Raw genomic sequence first — 27,820 nt, 5'->3', positions numbered from 1 at the left:
CGTAGACCACAGTCTGTAAGCAAGTGAACTGAAACTAACTGATAACTGTTTTTCTTCTTCCTCTTTCCAGTCTCCCAGCAGCCAGGAAGTATGCAGGGATTCGGGGTCAACGGGATGACAGGTGGTGACCCAGGGGTTACCATGACACACCCGGCGTACGCGGCACAGCCTGGCTCCGCCCACATGATGATGGCCTCCTATCCCCCTCCTCCGTCCTACTGCAACCACCCACCGCCGCCCTACGAACAAATATTTCAAAACAGCGATAAGAAGTAATGTCTGCAAGGCACAAAGGAGATCGAACTTGACAAGGCAAGAGGGACGGAGGGAAGGATGCAGGGAAGGATTTCGGACGTAAAACTTGGAAAACACACACACACACACATACGTTTCATCTGGAGTGTTTAATTTACTCTTGGTTTATGTGGATCTATGTGTACAGTGACCGTACCAGCCTCGTTGAACTGAGGACAGGTGAAGGTTTTGGATTCACCCACTGTCACCTCCCTCCTCCACCCTCCCAGTGCAACTACAGCCATAACTGTGCGAAGTGAATCAGAAAACGCCTGTCAAAGTCGTAATGTATTAAAATGCTGGATATATGATTTTTAATTGAAAGTAATTATAAAAAAAAAATAAAAAAAAAAGACACTGATATACAGTGTCGGTTCTTAAAACCAGTCCCAAGGATGACACCAACTTATTTTCCATCCAGCATTTTACTGCACCCTGAGCTTTTTACTAAATGATGAGTTCTCGATACATTTTTAATCACAGTATGTGTAGTCCAGTTATGTAATGACATAATGAGCAGCCACAGCAGTCACTGGCTCATTCTCCTTTTAGCAGCAATGAAGGCTTTTAGTTGAATCAGACATTGTCAGTGACGCAGAGATGGAAAAATAGTTGATGGTACCTGGTTCTTGCCTCTCGCCCGTAGTCAGCTGGGATAGACTCCTGCTCCCCCGCGACCCTGACGGATCAATCGGTATAGAAAATGGATGGATGGACTGTAGGCCTACATTACAGAGAAATACTTCAAATTAATACAATAAATAAATGAGTAGACGGTTGAATGTGAGATTTAAATAACAGGGAGAGGAAGGAGAGAAGTGTATTCTTCTGCTCTGTGAGTGTGATGTTGTGATGTTGAGGGTGATTGTGCTGTGGATGAGCTGCAGTGCTGATCCACGTCCCTCATCTGAGATTCCTGCTGAATCACTGAGTGTTATGCGCCAAGAGCCTCATACACACCGAGCGAGCTCAGAGTGGCTCAGGGCAGCTTCAGGAAACTGGCTGTTTAAATCAGTGGAAATCTCGTGAAGAGGAGAATCAGTTGCTCGACCGGCTGTTTAGCATCACTCACGTTATCTGATGCCATTTAAATGTTGCGTTCGTCTCCTTAAGATGTTTAGTTTTCCTTCAAGGGGCTGCCTGCAACAAACATCCCAAACATGTTAATGGTGAAATACTGGATTGGAAGAATATGGTTAAGTTGTCAGGGCGACAGTTTCTGCTCAGGTAAATCAAATCTTAACTGCAATTCAAACAGTTTTTTCAATGCGGTTATAGCAATATCTAATGAAAATCAGAGGAAAGGGAGGATGAGAAGGGAAGGACTTGGCTTTATCAGGACTTTATGTAAATTATATTTAAAAAAAACTTAAGATTTAACTAAATTACTGTTCATTGACTTATTTGACAGTGCACTTAGTTTGGCTGCCTTTTCATCAGTAGAATATGTTGATTTTTATTTAATTTTTTGTCTAAACGACTTCACCCCTTGGTTGGTACGATAAGTCTGTTACAGTCGTGCTCTGGGACATCCTGCTGAATATATAGCTAAATGTTCTCAGCAGAACGTCCACCCTTCCTGTAGTAGAGATGAAAATGAAGGCAGCAGGTTCAGAGGCAGGTAGAACCTCTCCAGCACACACATGTTACAGCTGTGTTTATTAGAGCGAGCGTACACTTAGCAACGAGGGATTCACTACTCTGTGCTAACATACGATGTCTGGCCCTGATCCATGTATGTATTATTGCACTGCATGGCATCTTCATCACAGATCAGCTCATGAAATTTGTTTTGTTGTGTAGATGTGTTGGTTGGTGGATTTGTTACCTGTAGACAGAGGCAGACCAGCTGTTTCCCCCTGTGCCCAGTCTGAATGCTAAGCTAAGCTAACTGGCTATTGGCTGTAGCTTCACAGATGTCTGATATCAATCTTTCCATCTTAACAAGAAAGCAAACTATGCCTTTCATCACAAGTATTGTTGCAATAAATCTTCTGGCCACTGTTGGCAGCTCTGTCTGAATAAATAATCCTTTTTTTTCCCCTTTAAACCTCCTTTTTTTAGTATTTTTTTAAACAGTGTTCCTGTAACAAATTCTATGAGCAGCTCTGTGACTTAGTAGTTTATGGTCCTGGATCAGGGCTGTGCAATTTCACCAAGTGTGACCATTTCTATGCCAAAAAAATAAATTAAAAAAATCAGGATTTATGCCAAAACTCTGTACTTATCAGGCTGGAAAAGGCTTTAAAGTCAGAGTGAAAGCCCTGATAACAACAGAATAAATAATAATTTATACAAATTGAAATCTAATATATTTGTCTCATTAGAATCAGTGAAAATTAACCAGCCTGTATCCCAACTATCACACGACTGAGCAAACAAGTGTATCTGTTCAAATTTGGATCACAATTGAATTTACATGTACTCACTCACGGTTCCTTATTGCTTGTGTTAAGAGAATCTTGAGACGTCCCGGGATTTGACTCCTCACTGCGTGTTTGTAAAAAAGAAGAAAAAAAAAAAAAGGTCAAAAACATTGTAGCTCTAGTGTGTACAGAGTGACGTGTGTCATTTTGCTGAAGAACAGAATGACTGCTCCAGTGGGGTAGCTCATGATTTTGTTTCTCTTTCGGACTTTTGTGCTGCAATTAAAAAACACAAACAAACAAAAAAAAAACTTAGCTGATGATGTGGTAGTTTCAAGAGGTAGCCGAGCTCTCTCTGTAGCGTAGTATTGTCCCCCACCGCCAATCCCAATTGATGCACTCCCTCGGTGAGCACCGACCACGCTGAAAACACAATGGGCCTTATTCATTCATTAAAAAAATTGTTAAGATGCGAGGAATTTGAGAACGCCTCAGGTTCCTCTGGCAGGTGCCGCGCCAATCTGTTTCAAAACAAAAAATAAAAACCCTTTTATTTAATCACTTTTTTTTTTTCTTTTTAGAAAAATTAAATTAAATAATTGATATTTGTTCTCATTATTATGACTTGGTGTCTGATAAAAATGACATGGCATCTTATAATAATGAGAAACTTAACATCATTTAGTTACTGTCACATAATAAGACACTAAATCATTTTTATGATGTGCCAAGTCATAACAAGTTACCAAATCATCAGATACGCTTTTGAGATGGTATGTGTATATTATGGGATATATTATGAGATGTGTCTCATAATTCTGAATTAGTTTCCATTAAAATGAAAAAAAAAAAATAATAAATGTGGGTGTACTTCTTCCTTTTTCATGCCCAGTTGTGATATACATAATTTAAAGAATGACCACAGCCTGTCCTGAAGTTAACTCCCCTTGTGGCACCAGATGTGGTTGTAAAAGCTCTGTGCAACAGAAAAGCCTGAATTGACTCTTTGTTAGGGTAATTTAATTGTCACTTGCTCATTTTCAGTTTTAAATATTGTTTTACGGCATTTTGGAGGGGATTCCTGCCCTGATCCACCCTGCTCTCAACACAGTTGTGGTGATTCTCCACAGTGAAAGAACATCTGTAGAGCACACAAGTCTGTAGATTCAATGGGAGGCCTCTTCAGAGACTCTCCTGACCCCAGTCTGGTTTCTGGGCTCCTGAAGGAAACCACTAGCAGGTTTTAGAACGAGCCTGGGGCCCCTTCCAGCAACAGAGTCTCTTTTGGTCTCAGGCTGTTTGATATTGGAAATACATAGCACAATATTAGCAAAGGTGTTGTGTTTAATTATGTCAAACTATGCAACAGATTCTGTAATTGGTAAAGCATCTGAACCCTGTGTTCTCTCTCCCTTGTTAACTTCATGTCCTTTTCATCTGCTTTGAGGATTTCAACATAAAGAAAAAAAAAACATTATACATTGTGAAATATGTAAATAAACCTCACTTCTGATAAAATGTGATCCTGACTCGTGGATTTTATATCATTTCACTGCATTTACATTCAAACTGAACTACTTCGTTTACATTTGCTTAACTGCACTATTTACATATTATATGCAGATGACAGACTTTAAACTCAACATAATACAGTTTGGTGTATAAGACCACCACAAAGATCTTAATAATAAACATCTAGTTGAATCAATGCATTTTTAAAAATGAACATTGTGTGAAGCTTGAATTTATGATCTAAGAATTTGCAGCTATGGAAGTGACCCTGAGTTCTGAGTGAATCAATTCTTCATCAACTATTAGGCCCTGTTCTGAAAATGGTTGGAAATGTCCTCCTCATTACCTCCAGTTTCTTTGTGAAATAACAGGGAGCAAAGTGTTAGGAGCAGGTCTCAGTGACAGAAGAAACATTCACCACAGCACCAAAGTGGTAGCAACCAGTCCCCTGACAGATAACCAGTAGGCTAATGTTAAAGTTTTAAAGCTTTCTTACCTGGAAAACATGACCATCGCTCTTTCATTTCAAACATCCAAGCTCAATCAAGTGTTTCCACTTTCTGTAAACAGGAACAAAGCTGTCAAAAAGTGCAGGAACAAAATTATGAACAGATATTCTGAACTTTTTTTTTTTTTTTTTGTGCACAGATAAATAATATTTTGTAAAGCAAACATTTTCACACAAGGACCAATTGAATTTGAGCAAAACGAAAATCACTGTGCTGAACAGCTTCATTTGTGTTGTGCCTGACGGACACAGCGAGCCACCATGAGAGCCTGTTAAAGGATTGGAGTAGGACATTTTTGATTAGCTGTTTCATCGCACACAAAAGGGATTTGTTTGCTTAATCAATTTGATCTTTAATTATCATTTCTCTATAAATTGTCCTATGTGCGTACAAAAATCTTAAATCTGTGCTCAAAATGCCCCCTTACACACAAAATCGAGGAACAAACACGACCATATTTCTAGAAAGCAACATATGTGAAGTAATTTTGTGTGAAATCATACTAATAAAACAAGAAACGAGTTTTACAGAAGCTCTGTTCATTTTATTTCCAACAACATCAAACCTTGCTTGAATTCCCTCACATGACCTTCGTAAGCACTGAAAGCATGTTAAGAAGAACAATTAAGACATGTTACTCTGCTCTGACACTGAAGCCAAAGAGTTCAATGAGGAAAAATAAACTTACACCTTCATTACTTGACACCAATTAGGCTGAGTCAGAACAAATAGACAGGGACAAAGGTCAAACACGAAACACATCTCCACTAATGTCCAGAGTCCTCGCTGCTGGGACCGGCAGCAAAGGACAGATCACCACCAAACACATTTATAAAGGACCAGTGAACCTGGAAACACACTAACAGAAGAACACACACACACACACACGCGCACACACACACGCAGTTTTATATGTGACATTATCCTCATGCAATGACATTCGTGACGAGATCTCCGCAAGAGAATTAGGCATTTATGTGCATTCATGTGCTGTCGGAAATACTGGATATACTGTACAGGTATCATTTTTGGATTTTAACTCTATGTTGATATCACACAGTCCATGGCGACCATCTAAGCACAGGGCTGCATTATAGTTGAGCCTAAAAGTGACATATGGAGTGCAGATTAAACTAAACCTACTCAACTGCCTAATGTGGGAAGTCTGATGAAAAAAAAACCATACACTCTAAGTAATAACATAATATACTGTGCAGCAGAGAGTTTTAACTTAGATAATGTTTTACATAATGTTTCAATGGTGACAAGGCTATTGAGAAAACCTGGTAGCAAAACGTTTTTGCATGTTATTACATTGTTTTTAATTCAGTTTTTTGCTGCAGCTGTTTCAGGCAACCCTTTTTGGCAATCGCTATGCAGTCCCTGATTGTGTTATTTCAGAATGGGATTTTTCTTGAAGTATTTGTTTATTCAGTAAGTGGTTGGATTACTAGCATTCAGCCATACATTTACGAAACATGTCATTTTTAAGCCTAGCTCTGATACGATACTGAACCCAGATGGCACCTGAACCGACGTGGTAGCAACACCCTGCAGCCTGTCTTATTTCTAGATGGTACACAAAATAATAAAAGTTGGGGGCACAACTATCTGAGCTAATAATGCAGATATTACTTCGGATGCAGATTTCATTAAACCACAACATGAGTAGTTCTCACTATCAGGTTTGAGTCTGCTAATCTAACCCAAATGATATATATGCCAGTATGCTTCAACACCTCCGTGTTTGGCTCCATTTCTGTTCAAAAACCTCATGAATGTGCACAAGACAGATGTCTGATTTTACAGCTGTTTATGTACATTAAGCAGTAGTAGGTGAAGTAACGACCTAAAGTGAGGGACACCTGAGAAACAGGATTAGCACATGTTGTGGTAGAGAAAGTTTAACGCCAGTAGCAACGCCTTTGTACTTAAGCTGACAAAAGTGGACATGGTTTAAAAACACAAATTTTAGGCCTTTCCCCTTCCTAAATTACTTAAACCATCACGGCATAATCTATCGTACCCAAATGAATGTGTGGCAATACCTACAACTGAATTATTTATTTTATAATGTACTGATACCTGACTGAACGCCAACACGTGCTGCAAGCTAACAAGCTAGCTTGGACTGGTTTTCAATAAAACAAGGCTTTGTTTTTCCCGGTACCTAAAAAAACAAATGGAAAAAACTTCTTTAGCAGAAGACTTTTAACTTTTATTTAAATTAATCAGACACTCGTCATATTGTGGGAAAAAAAATCATCTCACTTAAAATTTCCTACCTAGATAACTAGCTACCTAGCTAGTACAGTTTCTATGCCACAAAAAACCTAAATACCACATACATTTCTCATTTGTCAAGGAATCACTGACAATTGACAATTGTGAATGTATGGTATGCTTGGCTTTCATACTTCAAACTGAAATTAAAATTCAGTTTTGCTAAGAAAATTGCTAAGAAATTTCTACATGAAAATAACTTACCATAAATAAGAAGTTTTTTTGTTAGCTGTTGCTTAACTTAAACCCCATCTGCAATTTCAGCACTTCCCTCATGACGTCTGGTGGTAATGAATGCTGTCAGATGGCCAATCTTGTAAAGGGACAGAAGGTTTAAATAGCTAAAGACTGATAGCTAACGTTTGACTTTACAGCTGATACACGGGTCGTCTTCGCAATAAGCAGTACAAAGCCAGTTTGGACTTCTCAGTGAAACGAAAGATGAGACAAACTCCCTCGCCCCCCCTCCAATATGTGACAAATACCTGGAGAACTGCAACAGCACAGCTACAAATACAGGAAGAGGAAATCACTACATTGACAGGATATGAGGCACCAGAAGCCATTTACGGTGAGCATGCAGGGGCATAGAAATACCAAAACAGCTTTAGTTCACTTCACTTCACACACGCGCACACACACACTCACACACACCCTCTTTCTTGGCCTAGGTGCTACGATATTAAAGGCTGAGGGCTTAGGGTGTGTTCCTCTGTGTCCATGCCAGATGGCAATAAACTGTAATGGGTGACGAGGGACGACAGGGGACCTCTGAGCCATAGGACCACAAGAATGACAGGAAGCTGCACAGGAAGCAAGTGACCGGCCGCAAGAAGAGAAATATCCATTAACACTGTCCTCTTCAGTGCTGTTTTTGTTTTCACTGCATCAACAAGATTCAACCTGCAGTTTTGTCCAAAAATAATCTTCCCTTTATCCTTATTGATATTTCTTTGATTTGCACTTTGCTTAGTTCCAGTCTCCTCTTTAACTTCCGTCCAATTTGGTCGCTGCTCACCGATGGCCATGGCTGAAAAGCTATATCACAAACACATACTTGTCCAGTGTTTGAGCAAAAAAAACAAACAAAAAAACTCAAGTTAGCTCCAGAAACCATTTCTCCCTGTCCCCCTTCATCATCCTCAGTCCCGCTAGTTGAGTTGGCAGGTCAAAGTTCAAAAGCCGGGAAACAGGAAGTTTCAGGCTTCGCCATTTCTGAAAGGTAGTGGATGGCCCCCGCCATACCTGAAGAGGAAACACATCCATTACTGCCAGCTAAACATTTCACTGGCCTTCATTCTTGATAAAAGCCACAAGAGGGAAAAAAAAAATGCAGACATTTGTAAAATAATTATATAGCACGTGGACACTCAGACTGGACAGACTGTTGTACCAGCTGTTCTCCGCATAAACACAGGCTAGTTATAATATTAAGATGGAGATTAGTTATTTATTTTGTACACCTCCTGACGGCCATGTGTGAGTGCAACCAAACCTTGCTAATGTATGAGCCGTTAACAGTGATAAGTGTGAGAACTTACTAATACTACTAATTGTGAAACACATATTTCTCAGTGCATGCATTCAGAAATTACACAGGCTTACCTGTATTTATGAAGGATTGGAGGTTAAGTTAAATATATTGTATTAGAGCCTAGATGGATGATAGATGATTCCTTGTTGACCTGCAGTGGAGGCCGTAAAAAAAAGGGCCGCAACTTTGGAAGATACTTCACTGGTTTGGCTAACTCAGACTGCTGAACCCAATATGAACTTTGGACTATATTTTTGCACAGAACAGGGACTTTGGATTTTGTCCCCGATCACTTCCAAAATGTGCACCAATCCTTCAAGAACTTATAGTGAACTTTACGCACAAACTGGGGTACATGCAGACGGTCCTAACAGACACGACACTTGATGACATGGGCCGAAGATGAAATTCGTGCTAAATTTCAGCATGACACATAATGAAATCTACATCAAGATTTATGTGAACGCATAGAGTTAACAGCGAAGGTGGGGTCGTAGAGGAAGCTGTGGCAGTGAACAGTGTTAGCATGAGCGTAGCAGAGTAGTGAGACATTCAAAAGATTACATGCATCAGTGTTACTGGACGTTACTATTCAGCTGGTAGCCAAGCAGCTGATGAAAACGCTGTGTTTCAATAATACAAATCTTCTTATTTGCAAGCCTCTCTGGGTTAATATGAGAGAAATTAATCCCAATATTATTTCGAAAAAAATAACAAATAAGAAGTATATTGTATCTCCACATCTCCAACAATACAAAAAGGAGCTTTTCTGCAGTGTTGTGCTGCCAACTGTGTCTTTAATTCTTTCATCACAGCTAAGTGAAAGGCCACTCTAAGTTCACACAGACAAAACTAGTCAGCCTGCTGTAATATTGGCCTCTGATGGACAGAAGGCTAAATGTCAGAAACACAAATTACAGGTCCGATATTACATCGATTTAGAAGATGTGGTTTCTATGATGGGAAGACAAATGGCTCAGCAGTTTTTTTGTCGGCGTGGTGGAAAGCTGAATAATAAATATTTGGTACCTTCAAAAAGAGAGTAGGGTCTGTCTGGGATGCGACAGCCGTGGGTGCCGTAGTCCAAACACCACTCAGCAAACTGGGGAAAGGTAACAGCAACATGTTTATAGACATTCATTAGTATGTAATTGAGAAAATGCAAAAAAAAAAAGATAGAAAATTATACCTCAAATAATTACTTCATTAAAATGTTGCTACCAACAACACATTTCAGGGAATGAAATGTTCTTTAATTCTATGCTAAGAGAAATAAAAAGCCTCCTTAGATCATTTTAGCGACTGTTGCTATGATAACTCCACTGATGAGATTTTTGGGGAGGAGGACTTGTATGAAATATATAAAATATATCCAGTTAATAGTAAGCATACCATTGGCTACCGGTTGCTAATGGTGAGGAAAATTAGATTTTTAATGTAGTCCTGGCGTGTAACACAATGCAGTTTCTGCTGGTTTCATAACAGAAATAATTAGTTTCACGCTTCATTTGTGTGACGGCTGTTTTGGTCTCAAAAGAAAACTATGAAATAACAGCATTGTGAAATAATGTGACCTCTGATGAGGGTATGTGACATCAGCAGCTTTTAAGGCTGGTAAACACACAATATATGTATCTCAATACTTTTCAACAAGCATCATCTTCCTAGCCTGTTACCATAAACCTTTACCAGTATCTCAGCTGTTATACTACTGCCTTAAGATTACGTCCACTGACTGAGAATCACACTCCAATCAAAACTGATGCAGCAGATCCACAGATATTGTTTTTAGGAACCTGGTGCCTACAATCAAACCACATAAAGATTAAGGGTCAGTACCCACAATGCAACTGGACCGCTGACAGTTTAGCTTGGATGGACATTTGGGTCTGTTACGATAGTAGTGGTTAATGTAGCCTGGAGCCTCTAGCCTCAAGCAGAGATAAGGAATGGAATGCAGAGGTCTGGTAAGCTCACTTCTTTCGAACTCCACACCCCCAAGACTTAAGTAGCATCACTTGAGGACATCTATCAGACTTCACACAGCTCCCTCTGGAGACACAAAAGGCTTTACACAACTATGTTCACATACGCAGCACTGGTTCCCAACAGCCAGAAACACTCTGATGTGGGAAACTGATGGGGTTCCCACTTAAAAGCCGCTTTTATAATTTAATCATGAGCCCCGATGCTCTCTATGGACAAAAAGAATAGAAGTGCATGAAAATGAAGGAAACAGGACAATATAATATCACTGCTCACCAAATAAAGGTTGGAGATGGTAGGGTTGAGACTGAGAGATGTTTTTTTTTGTTGTATTTTTCCTCTTTCTTACCTTGCAGGCCCGGTACAGGTATTTCTTGTCCTGGGTGATCTTGTAAAGGGACAGGAAGGCGTAGCCGTTGCCAGCGGTGCCGTGGCAGATACCGTAGCCTTTCCTGAGCAGGCCGCGCTGCCAGATCACCTCAGCGCATTCTGACGCTTCCTTCAAGTACTTCTCCTCTTTAAACACCTAGAAAAGACACAGATGGAGCCAAATGAAACCTGAGGCAAAGGGGTAGCTTGAACAACCGCTGTTGCTGTAAGACAGGTGACAGGTGTTGTGAGACACCCTTGTACTTAAACAAAACAACAAAAGGTACATGTGTATTTTAACCTAAAACTGTAAAGTCTTAGTCAACACAGGTTTGATTGGTCTGTTGGTCACAAGAATAAATAAATAAATAGGAAATAAATATAAATAAAATATATTTATTTCCCCTGGAAAAGAAATAGATTTAAATTATTAAATTAATATCATAAATGTGTGACTAATGGCTTGTATTAACAACTACAAGCTGACAAGAAAAATCTGGGGGCAGCCCTTGTAATAAAACATAAGCCTCAACCCAAAACAACCAGTATGAGCTATAATCCTTGTATCACTTAAGCCATACACCGTAGAAAACATCTTCCTGACAGGCTGGTTGGTTATGTTGTATCTTTCCCTGGAGAAGAGATGAGAGCAGAGCTGCATAAAAGACTAAATGTTCCCACATGTCCAGACCTCATTAGTAGGTAATAAATCCAAACCAGAGCAGCGCGATGTTTCTACGTTTCATAAAAGAGCCGACAGATTACCTGTCAGCTGATGAGACGAACCGAGACAGGGCGAGAACGCAGTGGAAGTCTGACAGTTTGTCTGATTAGATGCTATTATATTAGCCAGCCTGCAACAGCAGCCTGAGGTCCCTGACGGCTTCAAACAGGAAGCACTTCTTTTAAAAGTTGCAGCTTGTGTACATGAAGCTGCTGCGTAACACAGAGCAAAGTAAAATCCCCCTGTTTATTCACTGCTGGGTAGAATTCAGCGAGATGTCGAACTTGTACATCGTTTTCTTTAGTGTGGTTCCTATGGTTTCCATGGTCACACATCAAAAGCTGTGAGGGCAAAATGGAAAAAAATGGCTGTGATTTTAGGAAGTGGTAACAACTCGCTGATTGAAAGCACCATTAAAGCTCATGTGAAATGGGCACTTGAACTTCCTGGAATACTGCTACATGCTGGAAAACAGTGCTGAGCCAATGTCATCCTACACCAGTGAGCGTAGCTAAAAAGTCCAAGCACAGCCCATTGGTTTACACATAAGAACGACCCCCTCACTGATCTGTTTCGAAGGGAAATACATCACTATTTCGTGAGACAGTTTATCACATAGCTGGTATATTGACAAATTTGTGTTGCATAGCAACATGAATGACGTAAGGCTCCTTGTGTTCTTTGACATCTTCCTATATTACTGGAGATGCTCCAGTGCTTTGCTTGTGTGCAAGATTCTCTTTATAGTAACAGATCTCCATTAGAGATGAGAATATTTGAGAATATGCTCATGTTTTCTGAAAATGACTCCATCACGCAGCCTCTAGTTTGCCGTAAATCGATGTTTGGTGGGTAATAAACTCCATTACGGCAGCCCTAAATGGAATACAGACATTACAGCTGCAAAAGTTTACCTGAAATGTTCCACTAACAAAATAGGCGCATGGTCCCACTGAAACGCTCCTTCCGCAAACACCAAATGGCTGATTGGTTGTTTGTTCTCTTCATTGTGAGCTAGCGATAAGCAATTTAGTCTCTTATTGTGCGTTCCTCCCTGTGGTGCCAAAGAGTCTTTGCATTAGTGAGAGAAATGAGAATACCAGAATAGCTGCATATTAGCTGCCAAGTGGCTCCCTAATTGCCAAGAAAAGAAGAAATTAGCCTGCAATGCATTACTGCAGTGTGTGTGTGTGTGTGTGTGTGTGCACAGTTGGTGTTCAGTCGGGAAGGAAGTAGTCACATCCTAACTTTGTCAACTGCTCACAGCCCTTTAAAATGGCATCATACTACACATTTCAACCTACTGTCCGTGCAGTGCGCAGCTGTGCCACAAGGTGGTAGTGTTGTTCACGTGCTTGAGATGGGCACAGTGGTTTCAAAAGGCTTTAATGACAGGTCTGTTCAGACGGTGCTGCAAGATGCGAACCACACACACAGCCCAAACCACTCTTACCTTATGAGCCATGATGAGCACATGGATGACACCAGGCGCTCCGTGGCACCAGTGAACCAGCCGGTCACTCTCGTTGCTCAGGGATGATGGGAAGTTCCCCGAACGAAACCTCTTGTGGCGGATGTAGTCGATGCTGGGGCGAACCAGCTCTGACAGCATGTCCGGATGGACCTTTGCTCCTGGCTGGAAGACAGAGACAGTGACAGAGCTTAGTTTCATTTCTACCGGTCAACTCAGTTCATGCTGTCCTCTTCTGGAGACACAACACAGAGAAAAGAAACATACTATAACATCTCTGCATAATGTAGTAACATTATTGTCATTTTAGTCATGCAGGGAACCCAAGTTCATGATGTAACTCTCAATCAGCCAGTACACTTCTTCAGAACTGCCTGCAGAACAACTATAAACAATGCTGATTTCTTCGATTGCTCTTTAATTTAATAGCTCTGATTGAGCATAAACTGATCCTCAAGCTTGGATGGATGTGGTTGTCTTGTGTTCCGGCTGCTGCACAGTTTGTGTCTCCACTTATGTGAATGAAAAACACACACACACAAGCATGCACATGCACTAGAGACGCTGTGGCAGGGGGGCTTCCCTTCCCTAGGAGGAGCCCGGGGAGCTGGGGTAGATCAGTTTAAAACGTAACGTAATCATAAAAAAAGCTTCTGCTATATGAAACTAAAGTCCATAACAAATGAATTGCACTGGTAAATATTCTTTTTTTTTTGTTGACTATCAATAAACATTGTTTTTTATGGACATTTCCCAAGTGAATTTCAGGAGATGGACTCGGCACACACCCTCAGATTGATGCAGGAATGAATTATTAATTTCCAACAAGAAGGAGTTCAGTGTGTTAATGAGAACATCAATGAACATGCACAGAGACACAGTAAACTCTGTGGACCGGTTTTAAACGCAAGCAGAATTATCAGAACAGACTCAGTTTCAATTTCTATGAGTGGCACTAATGTGACACTTTTTATGGCACATATATCAAACTATGAAACACAGATGCGAAAACAATTCCTACATCGACTTTCATATCTGTTTTTGATTTAATTTGTTCTCTGATGCTTAATGCAGCCGAGAAATAATTAAGCGGCAGACGAAGATCCACTTCGTGCAGCCCACCACCTTGATAAAATCCCACAAAACGAACTGATTTAGCAAAGCAGTCGACAGCACTTACGTGATGCCTGGTTGTAGGAGTTAGCAGCTCCGCTGGCTCCCAGCCCAGGACAACACAGCCCTCCAAACTTCAGACATTACACCAACGTTAAGCCACCGATGAATGTTCCTTGCTGCAGTTTGTACTGGAATGAGTCCAGTGATGAAATGAATCTTAAGCCAATTTGAGAACATTATCATAAATGAAAGCCACGTGGGTCTAAGCTCTGACTGACGATTATCTTTACTGCACCAAAGTTTATGGGAAATGTGGATCTAATTTAACAAAGTGCCAGTGTTAATATTATGACAACCATTATGTTAGTCTACTTATCTATGCCATGTTTTATGACTGTTTCAGGGATATCCTCTGAGGTGAGATGAGAGATTTAAGTGTAAAGCACATGTGATGCTTACTGAAACCACTTGAATCCCTTCTTCCTAGTTTTTAAATGGCAGACCGACACAGACCGAGCGCGCTGTCGCAGGCAAAATGGCTGATGTGTGAACAAATTAAGTGTGGCACTGCCTTTTCAGTCACAGCAGTGCTGCAGGAACTGTGCACAAGTCAGAACTGCACACAGCTTTAACACAACTAAGACGAACTATGTCTTTGAGACACTGGCTCATCCAGGCAAACATAACCACCATCCTTTCATCCTCCCACCAGCCCGTTGACCCATTCAGCCTCTTGCCCTCTACTCACCTGCATGAGTATGTAGTAGATGCCAGCCAGGCCGTGGGCCGCCCCGATGTACTGCTTTTTGTGCCATTCATAGAGCAGAGGGCAGCGATCTGTCTTCTTCTGCTCCGCTGACATGTTCTTCCCCGATTCCATGATGGCTGTCACCACCTGAAGACCGGAGAGCAAGAGCGAGAGAGAGAGAGAGAGAGAGAGAGAGAGAGAGAGAGAGAGAGAGAGAGAGGGGGGAAGATTTGAGAGGAAAACTAATTGGTCCTTTAGTTGTTTTCATTTCTGAGAACAGGATGTGTCCTCAGGTTTGTCCCGGAGAACATCCACTGAGAGTCCACTGGAATGTTTTATTGAGGTCTGATTTTGTATGACTGTGTAAAGAAGCATGACTCTGAAATCGCATGATAGAAATGAATCAACAGCTTTCTGATGCAGTCTACAAGGTATATTGCAGATATTATTAAGATAATATTAAGAAATATGGAAGATGGTCTTCATTTTAAGGTTAATATATTCTTTTCGATTAGATAAAAAAAAAGCCTTTGCCCCTGTGAGGGACTTTATTTCTCCAACTTTCATATCTCTAACTCAAGTTCTGTGGTTGTCTGAAAATAAAGTATATCTCATTTCCATTTTGAGACCTTGACTCCTTCCACCCTTTCCCCAAAAACCGAGAACACGCATCTTGATGCGATGCCTCTTGTAGATTCAGAGCCTACTACATTTAACCACCGCCTCCTTATACAGCGTAGATTCATGCTGAGTAAACACTGCTGAGGCAGAAAAAGATCTGACACCCGGGATCTCACCTCACTACGCTCGTGTCACAGTAGTTCCAGTGATTCAGATGCAGCGCCAGTTATACAACATGACAACCACACACTGTGGACATCACTACAGAGACAACAGCCCGCCTGTCTCTACACAACTAACCGTACTAGCCGAGGCCTTGGTGTTGTTTTGTAAAAGTTTACACATGAGGTATTACCTCCACGAGCCCTTCTACATCACCGCACAGCCCTATCCAGAAATTATATGCATGGAAAAATCGAAAGAGAGATTCTGAAAGAGTCTTCAAAACTAGAACAGAATTCTTCGAAAGAAGATTGAAGAAATCATCTAATATATCTAACAATATCTAATCAGGATTTGAAGTGACGTCTCCTGCTTTGGAGCTCCTTCCTCTTTGGACTTAAAATCTGTGGAAACACCTTTTTTAAAACGCTGTTCACAACCTGTGTGTGTGTTTAGACTTTAATTCTCTCTTATATTGTGTCTGAATTTTATGTCTTTCTTTTATTATTACAAGGCCCATTGTCACATCTGATCCAAAAAAAAAAAAAAAAAAAAAAAAAAAAAAAATTTATTGATCAGTGATTCAATGTTCTGCTTCTGAAGGATTTTTGTTTCTCCTATTAGCGAGGCGCATTTTGGGAATTCTAGAACTGCATGAAGTTTGCCCTTCCTGCAGTTAATGCATTTAATGCAGTTTAATGCAGTGCACTTTAATGCAGTTAATATGTGTAAAGAGGCCATTGCTGGGCACTAAAATATAAAGAAGCAATTGGTAAATCTGAGTATTAGTTTTAAGGCTGCACATGGTGGGTTCCACTGACATTTCAAATCTGTTTAGGGCTAACTGAGACCTATACATATGCATCAGTGCCTCCCATAATTAAAGGGCCAATGTGGAAATGTGACAGAAGGCCAGGCAAGCCCTGAGAGGAGCAAATTATCTGAGAAGGTCAACAGCTGAACTCAATAAACAGGGGAGCCAGAGATCAAATCATTTTCTCTATGGGCATCGTTTTTGTTTTTTTTCCAAATCAGGCAACCTTTTGGGTCAGTTTGTTGTGTAAAAGTAATTTATTTTTATTTTTTATCTTTTCTCTCTCTGATTGCCTCCACATATGTTGTGTGTTGCAGGCAGATTTGCGAAACAGCAAGCTTCAGCCCGGTAAGGAAACGTTTTGTAATGAATTATATAAATGTTATTAGATTAGATTATATACAGTGTATATGTGTGTTCGTGTGTGTGTTTAGGGGCTGGGGGTTCTGAGTCAGCAGTTTACATTGTCCCAATGCAAGACAGCGTGAGTGAAAAAGAAAGGAAAACAGTTCTGCAGCAGCAGCAGTAACACCTCCCTCATGACAAAGCAGATTTAGAGCCAGCGTGTTCATTTACACATCCCTTCACTTCTATACATCCATACTGCCATCACTCCCTCTGCTTGCCTCAAATGCTCCTTTCTTTCTCCCTACAACAACTAATTCTTCAAAACATACATTTCCCGGTGTGTGGAAATCAAAACTAAATCAAAACATTTAGTTTTATTTAAATTTATCCACACGTATGAATATTCAAGGCTTTCCGCATACATTTAACTTTAACTGACCCTTTCTCACACAAACACAAAAGCCTCAATAAGCAATCAGTCGTTTCTGTTAAAGGGAGAAAATGTTATTCAGGGGAAATGAATCTGTTTGCCATGTAAATTAATCACTGCAAACAAACCGGAGCCAGTGGGATTCAGCACCGAGGGGATTGGACAGGCCCTGACTGTAACTGGCTAAACAGATTCAAACTAATTAAATTAAATATTCAAATTCTTCATGTGCATCTGAAGTGATTCAGACTCAGACTGTGTCAGTGCTGTCAGAACAAGCAGAGGCTGGAGACTGACCTCATTTATGTTCAGACTCCGTCAGTTTGTCAGCACACTGGGCCGATATTAGTCCGATTCAAGCTGATTCGGGCGATCTTTATTCTTCTAACGATTTGCAAATGCTGTCCTTAATCGCTATTGATTATGAGCGTCATCTGTCTCACCAAGGTTTTTCCTGCCTGGAGTTAACACTGAACACATACTGAATAAACCGTCGAATCTGTTGTATGAAATTATCAACACAAAATATCATCTGGTACTTCATCTTCCTAATCCACCAGTCATGTACACAACATTTAAATAGACAAGCAGCATTAAAGAGTTGTGTGCTTCAGTCTGCATGGAGGGGGACCCAGCTGTCCAACAGCTGCAAAAGACAAATACTAGCTTTTAATTTTTCCTCATATTTTAGTTTCTGTCACGAAGCAGACATACTGTATTTGGCTGTAACCCAAACAAAATCAGCACTGAGCTACACTCCCTGCACTGCAAGCCGTCAGTCAGAGAAGAAAAACTAGCAATCATAACCAGACCAGGCAGAAAACTATGTATACAGGTAACAGGCTAAACACACACACACACACACACACACACACAGAAAATACCCCAAAGAGTGGGAGAACGAACAAAACTAGAGCGCCGATCTTGACACAAAGGAGAACATGTCTCACGACGCTTCAGAGAAAGCAACGCCGAGGTAAGAGAACGAAGACAAAAGCATCTCTAAACAGCACCCCAGAGCAAAGTCACTGTTTGTTAAAGACTGCTGAGCGCTGCTGTGCTGTGTGTGCTGGTGACAGGTATATGAACACAAATGATGGGCGAAATGAAAAGAGCTGGCTGTGCTGCAGGGAAACCGGAGCTTTAAAGCTTCAAAACTTTTATTCCTTCATTGGTCATAAAAATACCTCTAACATTTCTGAAAATAACCAGAGCCACTACGACCCCACTGCTGCTGCCTACTCGCTCAGCCGTTCTGTCCCTGTGTGTGTGTGTGTGTGTGTGTGTGTGTGTCTGTGTGTGTGTACAGTATATGTGTTTTTTGGCCTGGCACTTTACCAAAGGGGACAGCTGGTCCTGCAGTTTCTGCAGCGTGTATGTGTGTCAAAATAGTGTTTGGAGGGATTATTATCCACTGTGTGTTTGTGTGTGTGCGTGTGTGTGTCCACTAGTCCACTTTTGTCCCCGCTCAGTGTGAGCATATGGTTATTACAGCAGCCTTACTGAGGAAAATGATGTCTGTCATCTGAAGATCCTTCCTATGCACAGTCTCACCTCCCTCCTCATTATTTATCAGATTGAAAACGATCTTAACAGCTGTAACGGTGAAGCACAGAGAACTAGAAAATTTATTTTGCTGTCTTTAAGAAAATTAAAATTAGAGACTTCTGCCTGCAAAATCACTTCAGTGGACATAAACTAGAGCTGGTCGGCAAGGTAATACTTTATTGGTAGCATATATTAGAGCCAATAAGTAACAAGAATTCACAGTAAGAAATGCTAGAGATGTGTTTGAGGAAATTTAGAAGTGTGGTAAAATGTCCTACTCAGCACATATGTTGGTTAGAATGTTTAATAACCAAATTACGGGGATATTTATCAGAAATGATGTGATTATGTGGAAAAAAAAACTTTATTATCAGCTAAAAGTTTGTTATTGGATTCTTCTTTTAAATTCGCAAATAAAAATGTCAGTATCACAAGAAAACTCTAATATTGCTCAGGCTCTACTGAGCACGTCCACATCCATTTACTTATAAATTCTGTATAACCGCACATATATAATGCATGTGTGTTTATACTCTTGATACAGTCGGTACTTATAAATAGATAAATAAATAAAACTAGGACAAAATGCATTACACTTTTTATTAACACATAAAAACCGGAATTTACTTTCCTGACCTGAGGAAACCAAAAAGTTCCCTTTTTGCTTTTTAATTTTTATTGTTTAAAGGCTCAGTAGGAATGAGAGAAGCTTTCATGTCGGCCGTCGACCATTTAAATATTTCTACAGACGTTCGCTGAGAGATTATTATAGCATTAATCTGATCAGACATTTTAGCAGCTTGTCTCAAGCTAAACCTAGAGACAGGACAGCATTTTAGTGAACAAGTGAGTGAATCAGCTTCTGAATGAATGGGGACCACAGGTAGCTGCAACAAGTGAAGGACAGACAGTGAGCGGTTCTGTTCAAACGGGCTGACACCTGGATTTACTTTAAAGGAATCAATTTGTTGTATCGCTGCAGAGCAGAGTGACATGGACACTGTGTGTACCCCACCAAACTGCATGAGTCTTTAGATGCATATCGGTCCCATGCTGCGCCACCCACCAACCACGAGTAAATTCTCAACCTGTGAGACACACTGTAATGTCTGTAAAAATGGTAATTTCAAGTAAGGGAGGAAACACCAGCAATATTTCTTTGTAACATGGGCTTAAACTCCAGGAACGGCAGATGCTCGACACTCTACGTGCTTTGACTAAGGAATAAAAATAAATGTTGTACAAAGTTTCTCTCATTTCATGCATGTGTTTCTGCCGTGTGTCTCACCTTTGTGATGGTGCTCTCATCCACCGTGTCAGCTCCTATCTCTTTGTTCACGTAGAGCAGTGCGTAAAGGTAGCCGGCCCGGCCATACAGCAGCTCATCTGGCATGTCGGAGTCTGGACTCAGCACTGACCGCTGCAGCTGGAGGAGTCTGACAGAAACACACAATTGCTGACAGGGTTGAGGTTGTCATTTAAGACACAGAAATACAGTTTAAAAAAAAAAAAAAAAAAGACTAAGATTCATACCAACATCCACAGTCACTCACCTAGAAACACAGTCTTTGCTGTCAGCGGTGTTGTTGAGTTTGTGGTGGACCACCGCACCCACGGCCAGTGGCCCCGCGTCACCACACAGGAACGTCACTTTGCGGCCATTGAGGACCCTCATGGCCCTCTTCACATAGTCCAGTGCCCTCTGCAGGTGGGAGGCCTCATGGGAGACCCGGTGCAGCTGCAGGTACAGCAAGGCAATACCTGTAGTGAAGACAGCACATGAATAGCGGATGCTACGGTTGAGCCGTTCTTTGGAGACGAGTGGTAGGCTGAACCGGAAACATGGAATGGGCAGAAGCCGGCGACAGACCTGTCCAGCCGGTGTAAGTGGAGAAGTCGTGGGGGTCAGCGGTCTTCAGGCCCTCCTCCATCTGCTGGAGGAGGTCTTTGATCTTACTCTGGACCTTCCTCTGGAACGCTGCACTCACCTGAGGAGGAGAGAATGTTCTACATTTGTGATTTGAGCAACACTTAATTTTGTCATTTTCCTGCGCCTTCCTCTGCTTCCGCAAAGTTTTAATGGCACCCAACTCAGAAAATCAGCAACACCAGCTGTTCATCCCGACAAACCAACTCCTCTTCACACAACAGTAGGGGGATGGAAATGCAAATGAATTAAATTTTCTTTGGCTGATTTTCTCAAAATCCAGTTCAAATCCTCTAGTGGGCCAGCATACACATAAAATGAAATGAAGCAGCTAAACGGAAGTCAAACATCACTCATTTGTTACTTACAACTGTGCATGAGTCAGTCAGATTCCCAAACAGAGATGCCATACCCTTAACTGACTGCTAATGTCACCTGCACAGATTATACTTCTGACCTCCCCGACACTGCTACTAATGACTCAATCAGGTAAGTGATAAAATAACCCGTGAGCTGCAGGGCTACATCTGCTTTGCTAATTCCAGAGGTCATAAAATGCCTGAAAGTGTGTCCTGTCCATTATCTACCATTAGAGATGGTAAGCCTGATAATTTCTCAGACATCAGGGAGAAGGTTATGATCCAAACTCTTAATTATGAGGATTCATTTCAGGAAACATGTTATATTAATGAGGTAATTTTCCACAAGGCTCTATTTACCCTCTACAGATTTAACATCACAGGTCAGCACATGCTTCAAAGGCTGGTTCTGATCGTGGATATGGATTTAATTAATTCTCCACAGGCCCCAGTCACATTCAGCCTACAGTGTGAAACTGTATGAAAAGAAGGACTCGGGAGCTTCCTGAATCAAAGCAGCTACAGAGATTTCAGTGAGTGTCTCTCACTACCCAGCTCCTCAAACGAACACAGACGGGAGTCTGGGAGCAAACAAGGAACGCAGGGGCTATTTGTTGCACTCAAGGCCCATTTACTCCTCTATCCATTGGCCTGATAAATTAACAGGAACCGCTTAGAGAATGGATTTCTCTGTTCTGCTGCTGAAAGCCGATCCTGTGCAAAAAGTTTTTCACAAGCTGGCACCTATCTGCATCTGATTTCTGATCTGATTTTACTCAATGCACATTGGGCTATAAGGTAAATATTGTAATCGGAAATTAATTATTATGAAACGAAGAAAAGCAGCAAATCCTCACAAATGCTGCTTCCGGCAAATGTGTTTTCACTCATTATTTATTTGCTGTCAATGACTAATCAATTGACCGTCAGCTAAACCCATCCCCTGAACAGCACTTGTCCAATCATAGCTTAGAAACCGTAACTAGGCACAGCAGGTTGCATGACTGTAGAAGGACAGAAACTCCATCTATAAAGAAAGGAATGTGTAAAAAACTAAAAAAAAAACTATTATCTGCTCAAAATGCAAACATTAGCATGTACAGCTAATTAGCTTACCACAACATTAACTTCTCACGTTCGTTTCCAGGGATACGTTACATAAACAAAAAAAAAATCCTGTTCAGGATAACACATCCCCCATATTCTCGCTGCATGGAACATGGTCCTGAATGCAACCCCAGCAACATTATCCAACAGCTATATGACCAATAAAGTACAGTGTCAGTCGCTAACTGAAAATGAGTAGCTGCTTTTGCATTATTTCAAAAATTTCTAAGAATTTTGATGAGAAATCTGCCCACAACAACAATAAATCTATCAATCAATCTAATTTTGCAAGTGAGTCATTTCAACCCAAAAAAAAGTCATGTAAGGATAGGAATTAAAACAAAAATACAAGAAGAAATTCAGTCTTTTGTAGGAAACATGATTACTCGAACTGGTGGCTGTTTTTCCTTCTGAACTCCGACAGAGGAGGGAGGAGGGGTAGCATACATAATCTTCCTTCTAAACTGATTGCTATGTCACTGGTGGTAAAACTTTCCCTGACCATGTTGTATTGTTATCCTCCAGGAAACACTACCATCGATAAAACTGCTTTAGTCTGCCCCAAGTTTGCATTCTGATCCAGAGAAGTCACTCGTCGGTCAGAGAACCCCCCCCCCCCCCAGTGTAGTACAAAAAGAACAGGGAGCCCTTGAGGCCAAAACTCAGAGAGGCTGACCAGAGTGTGCCCTCTGTCCTCAAACAGAGAGGATTATGACCAAGCCTTTCTGTTCTCCCCGCTCTGACTCACTGCCGCAGTCATCCACGGATGAAGGGATGGATGGTGGAGGAAAGAGAACAAAGCAGAGGCAAAGTGACAGACAGGACTGTTTCACAAGAATAAACGTTACTGTTTAGCATAACAATGGAACGTTCAGAAAAGCCAAGAGGAGAATGAGAGAGTACAACTAAAAGTGTTAGACAAGACTGAAAAGCCTAAAGCTCCACTAATATAAACAATTTATACAATGCATAATTAATTATTAGTAGGATTTGGGTGTATCTTACACACAAATATACACAGTACTAAATTACTGTTTGGAACCAACAACATGCTGACAGTTGCGTTATTCTTAGACCCTTACCATTAGGTGCACAAAAAAATACAAAGCCATGTTCATATACACGACAGCAACACAGCCCTATCATTCATTTGAATGTGAACTGGTGCAACAGGAGTGCCAACGCAAGGTCATCTGGCAAAACGCAACATGCAACGCAATTCACCATCATTCGGAAACGCACTCTGCTAGCCAATTAAAAACATGCAAGGGCACATTCTTAGTAGATTATTTTATAACAAGAAAGCTGTATTTATATTTTTAAGCTAAGTGATAGTGTGTGACTTCTGTTGTGGTGTTTCATGTTATTATAAAATGCATCTGCAAACTCTTAGACGCACGACTCAAATTGACCTTCCTGGATCTCTTGTCATCGTCTCATTGGCACCTGATGTAACAATGTCAACACAACTCGTTTTGTTTTAATGGCACAGTTACACAGTTTAGAGATATTGGGATCCATTCCTGCAGCCACGCCTGAGAGTACAGTTTGCATGTGGAAGCCTAGTGGCCTCTGGCTGCCAGCTGTCATGACCCGCCAACCTTTAAAATGCTGCCTCTCACATGACAAAAGCACTTGCCCTCTCTAACCTATTTGGTTTTCTATGCCACTAACCTGCCAGCTGTGTAGATGGAAGCATCTACAACTTGAATTTGTGTTACAAGCTCACCTGAGTCCCGTGTGACAAGATTAGCTTGCTTTAAGCAGCGCAGGTAGTGACTGACTGTCACATGCTTTCCCCCTCGAAGCTTAATGTTAGCTGTACGTGTTTTCTTCTGAGACCGTACAGTCCTACAATCCACCATACACAACTCGATTCAGCTGCTGGTGATACCAGCCCTCGACACTTCCCGTACATGCCGAACTGGAGACCATATGAAGAAGAATCCCAAAGAGACCACTTGGGAGCTTTGGGGCTCGCCAGATTTGTACCAAAGTCACAGCAGACTCAGTGCCTGTTGGCCCTGTGGACTTTACTCCTGATTCCTGCTGCTTGCAGACTCTGGAGAGACTCCCTGCTGCAGTTTGGTTGCACAACGTTCACTGGCTGATGATGCTAAAAATTGCTCTGCATTTTGAACTGAATACTTAAACTGTCTCCATGTTCTTTATTATTTCTGCAACCGTCATCATATGATAAACACATCAGTTGGTAAAGTTTTGTTTAGTTACTGTAAAAGTACATATGTAGAATCAACACAATTGTCACAGTTAAATAAAGTAAAAACACACTAATTTAATAAGTTAAGAGTTTTATGTATCCGACAGCTTATTACTTTAGAAAGATATTGATGCATATTGTTTCACTTCCACCTGAGAGCTAAACATCATGTTAGCGTGCTCTGCACTGTGAGGGCCCTGAAGGTGCGCAACGCCCATCACACAGCTCAAAATACTCAATACTCTACATATATCAAGGTAAAAAAAAAAAAAAAAAGCTCTTCAGGCACTAAACAAACTATACCAGCATCCAAATAAATAACAGATATTACTATGATACGCAATGAAGTTAACCAACTTATAAAAACACACATATATATATATATATACTTCATCAGTTGATGAGACCGAAGAATTGTTGACCATTTGTCCTCGATGTCGCCATTTAGCATGAACCCCACATGCCACCACTGCCTCAAATGTCTCTAATTCACTCATTACAGATAAATATAACGTTACAACAAGTAGTGGCAAATCTCGCAAACTGCGACACTAGTGAAAGTTTGGGCCAAGCTAGCTGCTGTTCGTGTTAGCACGTCAACAGATGTTATTTTTATATTTTAAAAAAATACTGCGAACGCAAAAACCTCTCACCTTTCCCTCAGCATCAAATGGTTCATTGTAGTCTGCGTCTGCTCCGGAGTTGGAGGTGACGACTCCTTGGTCCCAGTCAGGGTACGGGTTTGGAAAAGAGCGCTCCTCCATCTCTGCCTCTGTAGCCGAGATTAGCTTCAGTCGCTTGGACATGTTATCTCCCATCGCTACGGTGGCTCGGCAGGGATAAAAATCCTCAGGCACACTGTAGGGACATTAAAGTGGAAATAAGCAATCGCGCTTCAGACATTTGACTGTTTTATGATAAAACACACCAAAGCGACACGAATGAATGATATGATAATGGAATATGGTCATGAAAATGTGTTTTTATGTGTTAAAGTCTTCATGCAAAGTTATATCCCGGGCTACTTTTCATTATACTAAAGACAGAACAAAATGTTTAAATGAATTTCAGCCAATTTAAAAAAGAAACTTCAAACCTTACAGTAGAATAACTATGTAGGCTTAAGAATGATAAAGTAGTAATATACAAATGAACAATAAAAATTACGTTTATTTTGAAGACAATATAACTAATACTGCTTTCTTGTAATGATCAGAATTTAAGTTTTCTATTTAGAAATTCACATTTCTCAACAAATAACCTATTTATAAAAACCAGGGCAAATTACCTGATGGGAAATCAGAAAAGAAAAAGTTTTCCCAGCTTAAACTTTCAAATATATTAATTAAAGCAGCATCAGCTTATCGACCATTATTGAGACATTAAGTTTAACACCTGAATGGAAAAAAAAAACTTCAGCTAATGAATGTCACCTTGAGTAGGCTAAGCTTTCCATATAGGCCCCGACAATGGTTAATTTATGACATTTTTAAAAAAAATATGCAAAACATTTTTTATGCTTTTAGAAATTGCTGAAATTACATCACCTTCTTTGTTTTGGTGACCAATGCTGGAACAAAATGTGAGGATGGAGTGAGAACAATAAAATGCAGATTAAACTGTCTCAGTGGAAACAGAAGAATAATTGTTGCTGCACGTTGATGATGGCTGCAAAATTGATCATTATATCAGCAACCTCAGCTACAATTAGTAAAAAAAAAAAAAAAAAACAAAACTGCAGGGGATGACAGGTGGAGCCAGAATCGGGTTTACCAAAAGGCAGTATGATCAGCAGGCTGTCCGATCAGCAGTCTATGTGGTCCCCAGTCTCTCCAGAGCGTGTTTGTGTGGTTGATCCCGGTCGGTGGTTGCGGCAGCCTCCAGCAGCGCCTCTCGGCATCCCAGAGAGTCCAGCCTCTCCCGTTTTCCCGGTGGATGGAAAGTGGAAGCCGCAGTCAGAGCGTGCAGGCGGTACGGGCAGCCATGTGTCACCGCATCACCGTGTCTCTCTCTGTCTCTCCCTCCTCTGCATCCTCCCCGCTCCCCTCTGAGCGCACCGAACCATCAGAGTGCCGCCGATGCCGGTTGGCAAATCAGAAATCCCCCCTCCGCCTCTTCTCTGGTTTGAAACACATACCCCCGTACGCTCTGCACAGACCACAGGCTGCGAGGGGTGGGGTGTGCGAACCCAGACCTCCCCCTCCGGTACCCGCCTCTGTTACCCAGTACCCGTCAGGACCCAGCAGTCCAGTCCAGTCCAGGCAGCTGACTCCAAATGTGAATGGTGACAGATGGTGTTGGTGTGTGATGCAGTGCTGCCGGGATTAGGCAATATAGCAAACAAATCCACACATCCCACCACCTCCCACTGTCGCCTCTTTCATCCCACCCCTGTCCCCTTCTGTTACTTTCTCCGCCTGCTTCAAAATGCATCATTCTTTTCACATCATTTTCAGCGTAAATATATCCTTGGATATATCCCGTAGCCCATCAAATGTTAGGTTCTGCCTTTTGATCAAACACAACAGGGTGTCAAACTCAGGTACTGAATTGAAAAGATTTCATCAGTTTTCTAAAAGGAGCACATTATTATCTCCATCTCAGCAATCATTTTCAAGAGCACTTTACATAAATGCTTTCCTGATGCCCTTCATGCAAACAGACTTTATCGCTATAACAATTAGTGAGATCAGAGCACTAATGGGATTTGATTCAACAATTTCCTATCTCCACTCGCCCTAACAGTATATCTCCAGACCAGCAGCTGCACTAATCCAGACCTATACATCAGGACCTCGAAAGCAGCGTCAGTCTGACCTGGGATGCTGCCTTCCAGTGAAGCTTTCAGCCTCTTATCTGGTCTGTTTCAGTCGTGTCACTCTCTCTCCATCAGAGGAAATAGACGAGCTCTAAATGAATCTGCTGGACGAGTGGGACTTAGCTACATAAGTCAGGGTAAGACAGATAAAGCCTCCTTGATGCACATGGTTGATTGCTGACCTTTTTTTTTTTTTTGTTAGAGTTGTCCAAACTGCCATGAAATTTGGTTTTCTGTCTTCCTCATGTGGTCTAAACGCCTCTCCATCATGGTCAACATCTCCCATCCTCCACACAGTATCTCTGGTCAGCCAGAGGAGCACGTTCAGCCAGAGGCTCAGAATGACTAAGAGCTCCACAGGAGGTCCTTCCTTCCTGTGGCCATCCAATTAAACACATCGCCATCCGCACTCTGCTGTTAAATGACCGTTAATTTACTGCTGACCTACATTATACTTTTCATTCACTTTACCTTGGAACATTATGGTTCATTTACTGATACATTCCTCCTCATATCTCCACATATAACTGCATATTTGTTATTATTATGACTA

General features: G+C 41.2%; 2 protein-coding genes across 7 annotated transcripts in view; one reads left to right on the top strand and one right to left on the bottom strand.

The window, feature by feature from the left end:
- The window catches only part of vopp1 (VOPP1 WW domain binding protein), a 56,412-nt gene extending 55,450 nt beyond the window's left edge, over positions 1-962 (top strand). The window contains exon 5 of the mRNA XM_041065566.1: positions 71-962. Within this exon, the coding sequence (XP_040921500.1) occupies positions 71-276 (206 nt within the window). The 3' untranslated portion in view covers positions 277-962. The remainder of the gene's footprint in view (positions 1-70) is intronic.
- On the bottom strand, positions 960-25,267 carry lancl2 (LanC lantibiotic synthetase component C-like 2 (bacterial)). Of its 6 annotated transcripts, none has more exons than XR_005896522.1 (13): positions 25,103-25,267; positions 20,706-20,823; positions 20,389-20,596; positions 20,124-20,271; positions 14,913-15,059; positions 13,031-13,213; positions 10,834-11,010; positions 9,528-9,600; positions 6,767-8,209; positions 4,669-4,732; positions 2,724-3,083; positions 1,367-1,434; positions 960-1,018 (listed from the first exon to the last, which is right to left on the bottom strand). XR_005896522.1 is itself a non-coding variant. In XM_041065565.1 (9 exons), exons 1-9 carry the CDS (start codon positions 25,265-25,267, stop codon positions 8,133-8,135), a joined length of 1,296 nt encoding a protein of 431 aa, XP_040921499.1. In that variant the 3' UTR covers positions 5,204-8,132. The 6 variants fall into 6 exon arrangements, 1 of the variants encoding a protein (XP_040921499.1); XR_005896524.1 differs by lacking the exon at positions 960-1,018 and having other exon boundaries at positions 1,335-1,434; positions 6,767-6,851; positions 7,169-8,209; XR_005896525.1 differs by lacking the exons at positions 960-1,018; positions 1,367-1,434; positions 2,724-3,083; positions 4,669-4,732 and adding an exon at positions 5,204-5,540 and having other exon boundaries at positions 6,767-6,851; positions 7,169-8,209.
- Positions 25,268-27,820: the final 2,553 nt, after the last annotated feature.

The sequence above is a fragment of the Toxotes jaculatrix genome, chromosome 20 (genome assembly GCF_017976425.1).
Source record: "Toxotes jaculatrix isolate fToxJac2 chromosome 20, fToxJac2.pri, whole genome shotgun sequence".
In the NCBI taxonomy this organism is placed as follows: Eukaryota; Metazoa; Chordata; class Actinopteri; family Toxotidae; genus Toxotes; species Toxotes jaculatrix.
The sequence above is the reverse complement of the archived record's forward strand: the minus strand, read 5'-3'. Positions and strand labels throughout refer to the sequence as shown.